This window comes from Vipera berus (assembly GCF_964194415.1).
Source record: "Vipera berus genome assembly, chromosome: Z".
NCBI classification, from domain to species: Eukaryota; Metazoa; Chordata; class Lepidosauria; order Squamata; family Viperidae; genus Vipera; species Vipera berus.
The window spans coordinates 25192687-25206284 of record NC_138205.1 but is presented as its reverse complement, the minus strand read 5'-3'; the positions used below and the strand labels follow the sequence as shown (position 1 = coordinate 25206284).

Sequence of the window (13598 nt, the reverse complement as noted above, 5' to 3'; positions counted from 1 at the left end):
ACATAGACATGTTGTCATCAAAAACGTATAGATTTACTGTCAATGTGTAAATTTAGCATATGCTTCTCATCCCTATGCATGTTTTTATCAAAATAGAAATTATTTTTATCAGGTATAATTCCTCAGTAAATCGGCCTCTAATTTTAACATAAATCTCTTCCATTAAATATCTAATGTAATATATATTTATCAATAATGCAGCATGTAAAATAATTAAGCATTACTATTTGATATAAATATATATTTTGAATTACATATGTTGAAAATAGAGAAGGGTTTTTGATAATGACATTAAGATACTTTATGCTTTAAAATATGCATGTATTATTTTTTCTGTTTATTTTTTGATGCTATGCAGAAAAAAACTTACCATTTTGCTTATTACATATGCATATAAATGAAGGAATGGTGTAGTGCATTTGTGTTATTATATTAACTAGGTGGCATTGCCACTATGTTTCATTTATTGTGGAGATATTTTAGAGGATTTTGGTTGGCAAGTATGTTTCTTTTCGCAAAACCTGGAATAGTGCAAAGGGAAAACAATGGGGATTATGAGTGTGAATAAGATTTGCAGGATATTATAAATTATTTATTTGTGCCCTACATTGTAGTAGTACAATTGAATTGTTTAAAGTATCTGTATTTAAGCAGTGTTTTCTGAACCTCTATTTAATGCATCGAAGACCTACTTCAGTTTCAGATTTTAGGCAACTAGTAAATCAAAACTATAGGTTAAAATAAGTCCAACAAATTTGTAAGTATATTATGCTCAGTTAAGTGTCAGTTCTACTGGAAAGAAGTACTCAGCATTATTTTAAAATAAATAAATAAAAACAAAGCTTGAATTGAAACTGTAGTTCTTTCTACTAGATCTTTCAAGATTTTTTTTAAAAAAATGTCAGATTATTATTATCTATTCTGCAGGACTGAGTGACAAATTTGCCTCCATATTTTCTCAGTAAATTATTACATATGCATATAATTGCAGGAATGGTGTTGTACATTTGTTTTATTTTTTCTGCAGTCATTCATCAATGTTAACTACATGGCAATGGATTACCATGACGTTTCATTTATTGTGGAAATATTTTAGAGGACTTTTGTTGGCAAGCAAGTTTCTTTTCACAAAAGCTGGAATAGTGCATAGGGGGGGAAGGGGAATATGAGTGTGAATAAAATTTGCAGAAATTATAGTTTATTTGTTTATGCCCCATGTTGTTAAAAGGTGTAGTTGAACTGTTTGAAGTATCTGTATTCGAGAAGTGGTTTCTGAACCTCTGTTTAATGCATCAAGGACTTACTTCAATTTCACAGTTTAGGCAAGTAGTAAACCAAAACTAAAGGGTAAAATTAGTTCAACAAATTTGTAAGTACATCATAATCAATGAAGTGTCAGTTCTTCTAGAAAGGAGTAGTCAGCATTATTTTAAAATAAATACAAACAAAACTTGAATTGTAACTGTAGTTCTTTGTACTAGATGTTTTCGGAATAATTTTTTTAAAAAAGTCAAATTATTATTATATATTCTGCTGACCCCAAAGACAAATTTGCCCCAATATTTTCTCACAATGTCAAATTGGGAAAACATGAAATATGCAGTAATGGCAAAATTAACAATGTACATACAGAGCAAATGTTTGACAAAATTTCAGTAACAATGATTATTGTTATATTACTTTATAATGATAAGTTAATCTTAGATACTGAGCATACAGTTTTTAAAGAGTATTTTTTGTAAAACATTAACCAATTTTACTATATATTATAAATATTCTCCTCCTCCTCCTCAGGAACACTTGGATATATTTTAATATTAATATATATTAATATTTAGTTTTCTAGTGGTTTTTAATTGTTTCATAAGATGACATGAGTCTGCATTTATACTATAATTATTTAATAAATGAAATGAACAAATAATGAATTTTAATTTCTATTACAATTGTAAATTCTCTGATTACTTATTTACTCATTTTCATCTGCTATGTCCTATGAGATGGTTTGGGCTGAAAGACTGGCCCAAAAGGGGAGGACTAACATTGATTGATGCAGCACATTCATCATGATGCCAAATTGTTTCTTTATACATCTATACCTTTATTGTATACTGGTCACAATTTTAGGATTACAAAACTTGTAAAATATATACATAAATTAGGGGATTGGAATTGAACTGGATGCTTTTACACTGTAACTGTAGCATGATCTTAACAACACTTTTAGTTTAATGGGTTGCCAAATGGTCCTATGTGCACACTCATGCACATTTTGAAATACCTTTTCAAATACAAAGTCTAGATTTGATGCTCTCTCTCTCTCTCTCTCTCTCTCTCTCTCTCTCTCTCTCTCTCTCTCTCTCTCTCTCTCTCTCTCTCTCTCTCTCTCTCTCTCTGTGTGTGTGTGTGTGTGTGTGTGTGTGTGTGTGTGTCCTGCCTAATGCACATCTAGAATTCACAGTCATCCACCTTTTAGACTGTGCCTTACCACTATACCTAACTGGGTATCAGATATACAGTCATGTGAAAGACAAAGTACACCCTCTGAATTTTATGGTCTTATGTATCAAGACATAATAAAAATAGTCTGGTTCTTAGAAGTTCTTAAAAATAGGTAAATACAGCCTCAGATAAACAATAACATATAACATATTACATCATTATTTTACAAAAAGAAAGCCAAAATGGAGAAGCTATGTGTGAAAAAGTAAGTACACCCAATGATTCAATAGCTTATGGAACTCTCTTTAGCAGCAGCAACTTGAAGTAATTATTTTCTTATGACTTTATCGGTCTCTCACATTATTGTGGAGAGATTTTGGCCCACTCTTCTTTATTATTGTTGTTGTTGTTAGTTGCGAAGTCATGTCCGACCCATCACAACCCTATGGACAACATTCATCCAGGCCTTCCCGTCCTCTATCATTTTCTGGAGTCCATTTAAGCTCACGCCTACTGCTTCAATGACTCCATCCAGCCACCTCATTCTCTGTCGTCCCCTTCTTCTCTTGCCCTCAATCTTTCCCAGCATTAGGCTCTTCTCCAGTGAGTCTCTCCTTCTCATTAGGTGGCCAAAGTATTTGACTTTTAGCTTTAGGATCTGGCCTTCAAAATAGCAGGCAGGATTGATCTCCTCTAAGACTGACCGGTTTGATCACCTTTCAGTCTAAGGAACTCGCAGGAGTCTTCTCCAGCACAATAGTTCAAAGGCTTCAATTCTTTGGTCCTGAGCCTTTCTTATAGTTCAATTTTCACAGCCATACATTCCAACTGGGAAGACCATAGCCTTGACTATACACACTTTTGTTGGCAGGGTGATGTCTCTGCTTTTTAGTGTGCTGTCTAGATTTGCCATGGCTTCCCTCCCCAGGAGCAAGCGTCTTTTAATTTCTTGGCTGCAGTCCCCATTTGCAGCAATCTTGGAGCCCAGGAAAATAAAATCTGTCACTACCTCCATTTCTTCCCCATCTATTTGCCAGGAATTGAGAGGGCAGGATGCCATGATCTTGCTTTTCTTAATGTTAAGTTTTAAGCCCACTTTTGCACTCTCCTTCTTCACCTGCAACAAAAGGCTCTTTAGTTCTTCTTCACTTTCTGCCATTAGAGTAGTATCATCTGCATATCTTAGCTTGTTGATATTTCTCCCGGCAATCTTAATTCCAACTTTTGATTCATCTAGCCCTGCCTTTCTAATGATGTGCTCTGCATATACCGTATATACTTGAGTATAAGCCGAATTTTTCAGCCCACTTTTTGGGCTGAAAAAATCCACTTAGGCTTATACTCCAGTGAACAAAAAAAAGAACTTACCGAGGACTTGCGCGCGGCCGAGCTACTTTGCCTGATGCTGCTGGGGTCGCCCGGGCGCCTCTGCTCGCCCTCAGCAGCACCTGGCCCGGAATCACATGCGAAACAAGCCCGGCAGAGGAGCCGGAGCGGCGAGCAGAGGCGCCCGGCCCAGATCCTGCAAGCAAACAAGCACGTTTGCTTGTTCCGGGTAGAAAAAACGCTGTTGACCCCGGCATCTTTTGCGGGGATTTTCCATTTCCCGTTGCGAAACCAGCCGAGCCCAAGTCCACCCTTTCTTTTTTTTCCATGGCACGCTCGGTGCCTTTCCCACGATCGTGTCTCCTTCAGATCTTACGCAAGCTTCCTCGATTTCCTGGTGTGTGTGTGTGTGTGTGTGTGTGTGTGTTTCTTTCTTATTCCTCCCTTCTCTGGTGGTTGGAAAGGCGTGTGACGCGCTTCGACAACAACTCTGCTGGCTCTCTCGGTGGGAACCTCCCATCCTCTATATACCCCCATTTCGGCTGCTTCGCAAACTGCTTCCTCCACCCCACCCCACCCCACCTCACCCCTCCCCGCAAAAGATGCCGGGGTCGACAGCGTTTTTTCTACCCGGAACAAGCAAACACGCAGGCAACCCTGCACTATTCAGCTCAGTGAAGTCACGCTTGGTTAAAAAACAGATTTAATAATAATAATAAGAAGAAGAAGTTGGGCTGATCAAATGTTTCAATAATGACTGAAGGAGAGCTGCTTGTACCTTGGTCTTTGTGCTGGTGTCTTGACATGCCAGTGTTTTTATTTATTCCATTTATTCCATTTGATCAGCCCAAAGTACAAAAAACAAAAAAAACAAAAACAAGGTCTAGTTTCACGGCGATGAGCGACCGGAGTGCCAATCAATTAGTTAACAGACTTCATCAGTTCCAAAATCAAGATCACACCGGCAAGCTTTGTCAGTTGTCACTCGCGGCAGTACAAATACACTAGTACGGAAAGCTGCCGTTCACTTTCGGGGGGAGGAAAAAAAACACAACACCGCACGCTTTAAAAGATTGGAGTTTTGCAGCCTTTTTTCTCGGGCCCGTCCGCCACCTTTAACTTAAGGCGGCGCTCTCGATTTCCTGGTGTGTGTGTGTGTGTGTGTGTGTGTGTGTGTGTGTGTTTCTTTCTTATTCCTCCCTTCTCTGGTGGTTGGAAAGGCGTGTGACGCGCTTCGACAACAACTCTGCTGGCTCTCTCGGTGGGAACCTCCCATCCTCTATATACCCCCATTTCGGCTGCTTCGCAAACTGCTTCCTCCACCCCACCCCACCCCACCTCACCCCCCTTTTTCCAAACATTTTGTTTGCACCTCTGGGCCAAGCACGCAACTCCGAAAACGATCCCACCACTGGCAACTCCCTAGCACCGTAGGCAAAAACTAAAGTCGAAGCCACACCTGACAATCGGGGAGGGGAGGGGAGGGGGGGAGGAAGGAGGAAGAAACCAGCGCACCCTTCGCCCTTTTATTGTCGCAATCGAAGAGGCAGGAGAATGCGGGGTGGGGAGGGGAGAGAGAGAGAGAGAGAGAGTAGAAATCCCTATTTTCGGAGCTGAGAAGAGAAGCGCGGCTACAGCAGTTGCTAGAGTTCCCCCCAAGGGGGCAGAGAAAGAAGAACTCTCGGAGCGTTTCTTTCGTAAATACGTGCGCAGGCACACACTCGCCCAGCTGCGCACTTCGCCCAGCTTCTCGCGGGGAGTTTGCAAGCCCTTCGTTTCTCTTCAGGGCCGTCAGAAGGGCGAGCAAGTCTCTGCCCTGCCGTGGGGGTGGGGAGCCAAGCGCGCTTGACGTTCCTGGAAACGAGAAGGGCCTGCGGAGACTGACACCAACCCGAGTGCCCAAGCGGGTCTTCTCGGCATCAGGCAAAGTAGCTCACATGCAAAACAAGCCCGGCAGAGGAGCCGGAGCGGCTCCGTTGCTGGGGGTGCGTCTCGGCCGGGGCCTTGCAGGATCCGGGCGGGCGTCTTTGCTCGCCGCTCCGGCTCCTCTGCCGGGCTTGTTTCGCATGTGATTCCGGGCCAGGTGCTGCTGAGGGTGAGCAGAGGCGCCCGGGCCGGATCCTGCAAGGCCCCGGCCGAGACGCGACCCCAGCAGCGTCAGGCAAAGTAGCTCACATGCAAAACAAGCCCGGCAGAGGAGCCGGAGCAGCTCCGCTGCTGGGGGCGCGTCTCGGCCGGGCCTTGCAGGATCTGGGCCGGGCGCCTCTGCTCGCCGCTCCGGCTCCTCTGCCAGGCTTGTTTCGCGTGCGAGCTACTTTGCCGGCTGCTGCTGAGGGAAGATCTCTGGAGAGGAGCATAAGGTGAGCTGCTGCATTTACCAGCCTCGGCTTATACTCGAGTCACTAACTTTTTCCATTTTTGGGGGGGTAAAATTAGGGGTCTCGGCTTATATTCGAGTCGGCTTATACTCAAGTATATACGGTAAGTTAAATAGGCAGGGCAACAGTATACAGCCTTGCCGGACTCCTTTCTCAATTTTGAACCAATCAGTGGTTCTGTGTCCAGTTCTCACTGTTGCTTCTTCTTCCTTGCTGTAGAATGCTGGACTTTAGAAATGAACAATTGCTTTTCTTTTATATATATATATAATGCCGCTTGGGTGTGTGTGTGTGAAAGCCCTAATAAGCAGGCATGGCCCCAAACATGGGACAAATCTTTATTTCCTGTTTCAGCCTATCTTGAAGGCCATCGAACAGGCAGTAGTCACACCGGTGACAGCTCATATTTACACAAATATATATATATATATATATATATATATATATATATATATATATATATATATATATATATATATATATATATATATATATATATATATATATATATATATATATATATATATATATATATGTATATATATATATATATATGTATATATATATATATATATATGTATATGTATATATATATGTATATGTATATATATATGTATATGTATATGTATATGTATATGTATATGTATATATGTATATATGTATATATGTATATATGTATATATGTATATATATATAAGTTTTATTGATTTTTTAATATTTACATAGAAATGTATTTGTGAAACAATATGGTGGTTTGGTAGTTAAAATAAAAAAAATAACCATTTATAAATAGTTCAGGTTACATGTGATGGGGGTTTCCCGATACTCCCATGTAACACCTCTACTCCGCGAGCTGCATTGGCTTCCGGTTGCCCTCCGGGTGAGATTCAAGGTGCTGGTGATGACCTATAAAGCCATAAATGGCTTGGGTCCGGGATATTTAAGGGAACACCTGCTGCTGGCATCAAGTTCCCTTTGTCCTGTGTGCTCCCACATGGAGGGCCTTCTCAGGGTGCCGCTGGTAAAAGACTGCCGGCGGATAACACCCAGGGGGAGGGCCTTCTCAGTGGGTGCACCTGCCCTTTGGAACCAGCTGCCCGTGGAGCTTAGGACTGCCCCCAACCTTCGGTCATTCCGCCGGGACCTGAAGACCTGGCTCTTTGAGCTTTCCGGCCCAGGCTGAGAGTTTTTAAATGGGGTTTTATATTTGTTCAGGGATTAAATTTAATTATTTTAACTGTCTTTAACTTTTGTATTGTATTGACATTTTTAAATACTTTGTAAACTGCCCTGAGTCCTATGGGAAAAGGGCGGTATATAAATTCAATAAACTAAACTAAACTAAACATCAACAGAGATGCCCTCTCTAATTCCCTTAGTGATTACATAGTCAAAATAAACAAGTTAGTATATTTCTAGTTATAGCCCAGTCAATCAATAAAATTCAAGATATATTTTCACTCTACGTGGGAAAAAACCCGAATGACCAAAGATCTACATTTTCACTTATATATCAACATACTGTTTTTAAATTTTATCTAATTGCAATAGGATATTCTAGAATAGCCTGTAGTATATAGAAAAAAGCTTAATTTTGGGTAACCCACAATTCCCTATTTCAATAAAGAATAATTCTTTTGTCTACAAAACTTATATTGGTCATTACAAAACATTCTTATGATTTACCATAAAAGTCTAGTTTTCATCTTAAGATTCTAGATTCTATACTATAGTTCAAAAATAGCCACTGAATATTCTATAAATCATCTTAACCGTACATCAATTATTAACATACTATCTTTTGATATGTCATTCCAAATTCTTTAATATGATTCAAAGTTATATTTCCTTTACAAATCTAAAAGCTAAATGTAAAATCAGTGATATTCTTTTTGAGATTCCCCTTGAATCATAGAAAGATATTTTTATAGTCTATCTTTAGGAATCCCAAAAGAGAAACAAGGTCAGTTTTTTTAAATATAACTCTTGACTGTTGTTTTTTGGCTTGTAAGTTTTGTAGTTACCATTAAAGTTTGGACTTTAAGGTTTTCTGTAGGTTGCTTTTGTTGTTCTTTAAAATCCCTTATTTTAGTGTTAGTTTCCACTTCTTCTATTTGGTTTTGGGTTATCTTTTCCTCATTTAAAGTCAGAGTTTGATTTGATGGCTTTAAGTTGTCAGATTTTTCTTGCAGTTTGGCTTTAATTTGCTCTGTCATTGCCAAGATTGTGTCCATTATCAGTTTATAATCAAGTGGCAGGATGTATTCATCCATTTTGTTGTTGTTTAAAGTTAAATCTTCCATGGAGACTGTTTTAATAATAGTCAAAGATTTTCCACCACCTGAAGAGTTGTAATCAATGCCAGGTGTTCCCACACTTATCTTCAAGGACAGTCAGCTCTCACAACAGAAAAAAGAAATTTACTTGCTGTACCAGGTTACGCCACAAGATGTCATAAATAACATATAACATGCAATGCAAGAGGTTTTATTTTTCTTTTTCCAAATTAATATAGAACTTTTGTAAAATTACTCCAAATTTTACTTTAATTCACAGTTTAGAGAGAAAATGGGATAGTGAATCCCCAGTAACAGATAGAAGCTTTTTAGTAGATATAGATGAAATTGCTTAAATTCTTTGCTGAATTAATTGAGTTTCTTTTGTAACTTTGAGGCTTTAAGATTTGTTCCCAAAGTAAAAAATACGACTTGCCTGTGTCCGAAAAGTCGTGGGAACATAGGGTGGAAAAAGTTGTCAAGAATGAGGGGTTGAAGATCTTGTGGGACTTCCAGATACAGACAGATCGCCATTTGGAACACAACACACCAGATATCACAGTTGTAGAGAACCAAAGTGTAGAGTTGATTGATATTGCTGTACCAGGATTGATATCTGCTGTGCCAGAGTTGAAGAAAAAGAACTGGAAAAAAAATTACTAAATACCACGACCTGGCCATCGAAACTGCACAATTATGGATGAAACATGTAACAGTGATACCCATTGTCATCGGGGCACTAGGAACTATGTCCAAAAACTTTGCATCAAGAAATTGCAGCTTCCTGCAATAACTCCAGCAAAGCTACAAAAAACTGCGCTACTCGGAACATCTAACATTTTAAGGAGATACCTGGTTGATACCTAGGATGGTGGCAGCAACCCGTGTCAACCATTACTGCCAGTCAGTTTGAGTGTTCAGTTGACTGAGTTTCATGTTTTATGAATAAAAGTTTTATAATCAAAATAAAAACACAAGGATGTGGCTTAGTTAAAAGAGGTCGATTCAAAAAGACAAGCACCTGCAACATAACACCCTGTATTTAACAATTGTCAATAAGAAAGACAAAAAAGTCAGGATAGTGGACGGGGCAGTGCCTGGAGACAGCAGAATAGATGACAAAGAACTGGAGAAGATAAAAAAATACAAAGACCTACAAATACAAATAAAAAGACTGTGGCAAAGGCAAGCAAGGGTAGTACCAATAGTAATAGGTGACTTGGATGCAATCCCAAAACAACTGGAGTACCACTTGAACACCATTGGCATTGACAAATTTGCCATTAGTCAATTGCAAAAGGTGGCCTTACTAGGAACTGCTTCCATCCTGTGACAATGTCTATAATACCATCAAACATCCACATCTGCCTATCCTAGGTCTTTGTTAAGGACTTGATAGGTAGACAAAAATGCCAAATCCAGTCTACATCTGGCTGACTGTGCGAATAATAATAATAATAATAATAATAATAATAATAATAATAATAATAATAATAATAATAATAATAATAATAATAATAATAATAATAATAATAAACGGAACTGGAATAATGGACTGGAATCAAGGAGAACTAAAAGTTCTGGATAGAAAGCTTGGAATAATAACGACAGTGAATCATACCTTTCATCCACATTATTGTTGCAAGGTTGACAGCCTCTATTTACCCTTTTCCAGGGAAGCAGGACTTTTAAGGATAGTCACTCCAAATGACTGGCATTCAGAGCATTAGCTATATGACCCAATATCAAAATTCAAAGGTCAAGAACAAGGTATTCTTTTGGCAAGCACAAGATAGTAAATGGCTATAAATAAAGGGCAAGAAGAGAAGGTTCAGGTATTGTGTGTTGCCAATGAAAATCAAAGAAGAAAATGAAGTTGAAAGGGCAAAAGACCATCCAAACATTTCTGCTTATAGGTTCAGGAGAGTTTGAGTTGGTTAATCACTGAATTCAAGATCATCAATGATAGTATTGTTAGTATAGTATTGACTAGGAAGATGAAAATATTCCTAGCTGGGAAAAAAACAACAACATTGGAAGCAACCACCCACATGTATGCCCCAAAGCTGTAAGAATGTGTCCAAGGGTTGACAGGTGTTGAAACTGACTCAAGACTTTCTTTCTTTTTTTCCTCTTCAACTAAAATGGATTTTCCCCAATTATATTATGAAGAGAACAGTAGAAAGATGTCAAAATGAAGTAAGACTAGGCAACATTTTAGATTTGAAAGCAAATGGTATTTCAGAGTATTCTTGAATGGGCTCTATGACACTAACTGGCAATTTTTTAAAAAAATGTGTCCAAATTGTAGAAGACATTGTTTTCAAACTAAATAATTTTGCACATTCATTTCCAAAGTTTGTAATCCGAAGGCAGGGGGACTATGTACATAAAAGGTATAGGCACTAAAACATACATGCAAATCAAATCAAACCATCCCTCAGTGGATGCCTACAGAAATAAATTAGGATTAAAAGCACAGTGATTTTTTTAAAAGTTGACAATACAGTATGTACCTCAAAGCAACTTTTCCTTTCAGATTCAAAGTCCCAGTTATCCTCAACATCTGTTACCCTTAACAATTTTTGTGATTCTTTATTTGGGAATAAAATGGCATTTGAAAATTCTTGGAAAACTGAGATATTTATAGTATAGTTGCTATGGTATAGCAACTCCATTACAAATAACTCAAAATTATATTTATACATTTAGATTCCCAAGAACATTTCCATTTCAGTGAATTGCACTTGTCATATTATGTTATCCCTCTGAGAAGAAGATATGTGCATCTTGACAGGATCTATGTTTATTTAACAGAATTTTAAGGGAAAAGAGATTAAATACATGACACCATTGGGGAAACATATTTAGATATGATAACTGTATTATATTAAAATTATGCAGAAAAATATAAAAATTGCATACCATTATAAACACAAAATTAAAGTCATCTAAATAAAACAGTAATATATAGTCAACACTGATACTGGAAATAATTATATCAAATAATGTTTATTTTCCCTGCTATATCACAAAACATTAACATTCCTTAAAATATACTTTATCATTGAGATTTAAATGGCAATTCTGGGCAAATTTATTGAGGAATAATATTTATTTGTGAGAAAGCATTCATATATATTTCATCCATCAAACATGGAATTCAAAGATCTTTTTTTTTAATTACAATATTTCTAGAACATGTATAAACAACTGTAACTGTTTATAAATGTAGCTGAAACCAAGAATGATTTTTGCAGAAGGGATATGAACATGTATGGAAAACTAGCTTCCAGAATGCCACTTTCAGCTCGTGGTTCCTTATGCTATAGATCAGAGGGTTTATGAGTGGTGGTATCACACTGTAGAACAAAGAAGTCAAGAGATCAGATATTGATGGGGAACTGTATGTGGGTCTCAGGTATGCAAAGGTACCACTAACCATAAACAGACAAATGACTATAAGATGGGGCAAACAAGTAGAGAAAGCCTTCTGCTTCCCTTGTGTAGATGGGATTTGCAAAACTGCTCTAAAAATCTTAACATATGAAAAGACAATCAGAGCAAAAAGAAAGAACCCTACACAAGAACCAAAGATGAGTGCATGCTCTTCTGCAACATAAGAGTCAGAGCAAGAAATTTTGAGCAACTGAGGAATTTCACAGAAAAACTGATTGATAATTCTGGAACAGAACTCCACTGTGGATAAATTTCCAATATAGAGAGCTGAGTAAAAGAGACCACCCATCCATGCACTGGTTGCCATTTGGACACAGACTTTTTTGTTCATCACCATCTCATAGTGTAATGGATTGCAGATGGCTACGTAACGATCATATGCCATGACAACAAGGAGGAAGAGATGAGACATTACAAAAAAAACAAAGAGGAAAACTTGAAAAAAACATCCAGAGTTAGAAATGGTTTCAGTGTTCATCAAAGAATTCAGCATGGACTTAGGAACAGTGACAGAGATGGAGCCAAGATCTTGGAAGGATAAATTGGCCAGAAAAAAATACATGGGTGAATGAAGTTGACGACTATAAAGAATGACAGTAATGATAACAAGATTCTCAATGAGGGACACCAAATAAATTAGTAGAAAAATGATGATATGGAATATTCGTAGCTCCTTAGTGTTAGGAAATCCATGCAGAAGGAATTCATCAATTATTGACTGATTTTCCATAGTGCTGTTCCTGTGGTGCAGTCTGTGGAAAGAATTCAACAATCAGACTTTTTTCCATGCATCAGGATTTAAGTCTGACTGGAACATTTTGAAAATCATTTTCTTCATCTTGGCAGCATAAGAGAGAAGGAATCAAAGCTTTATCTATACAGTGCTTGCAATTATCCTCAAGGGAGCTCATTTTGTGGAAGCCTACTTTGGTTCAGGAGCTCTGGGGTATATTAGGTATATGAGAAATTTGGTCTTTTTGTTTACACTCTATTTAATCCAAAGAAAAAAGATTAATTTGTTTTTCAGTTGGTTTTAATTGTTTAATCTTAATTGTTTCATTGTTTATTCTCATGGATGATAGGGCCTGAATGCAACATTCTGTTTTGGCAGTCTAAATGAAATTGGTAACTCTGCCTTAAGGTGCCTTTAATAGGGCAATGCTATATGACATGTCTTTCTTGGAATCTGAAGTTCATTATAGAACTCAAGCTTGCATTTTAAATTGCTCTTTCTTTCTTTCTTTCTTTCTTTCTTTCTTTCTTTCTTTCTTTCTTTCTTTCTTTCTTTCTTTCTTCCTTCCTTCCTTCCTTCCTTCCTTCCTTCCTTCCTTCCTTCCTTCCTTCCTTCTTTATAACAGGAAATTTCTATTGAAAATTTTAAAATTATTTTTGGACATGTGATAAATATTCTTTTAAATGAGACACATTTGTTTCTTAATCTCCTTGAGTCTTTGCTCAAGTTGACATTAGACACTTTGACTTTAACATTTATTTTATTTCTGGTGCTCAGTTTATATTTATACTGCCAGCAGTTGATCACTTTGGCTTCAAAAGAATATAAAAGCGGTTTGCTTGTTTACTTATTTATTTTATAATTGCTCATGTAGTTGGAATTATCATACTTTTGATTCTTAGATTTAAAAAATCAAAGATTTTTTGGAAATATTCATTTTTATTGTTTGCTGACTAAGGATCCTAATAGATATGTTACAGTAAC

The 13598-nt window shown here is 37.5% G+C and overlaps 1 protein-coding gene across 1 annotated transcript; it reads right to left on the bottom strand.

The window, feature by feature from the left end:
- Window positions 1-11645: 11645 nt before the first annotated feature.
- Window positions 11646-12611, bottom strand: LOC308678759 (olfactory receptor 14A16-like; the record flags this gene model as incomplete). Its single annotated transcript, XM_081345991.1, has 1 exon — window positions 11646-12611. The coding sequence occupies one exon, from the start codon at window positions 12609-12611 to the stop codon at window positions 11646-11648; it is 966 nt and encodes a 321-aa protein (XP_081202117.1).
- Window positions 12612-13598: the final 987 nt, after the last annotated feature.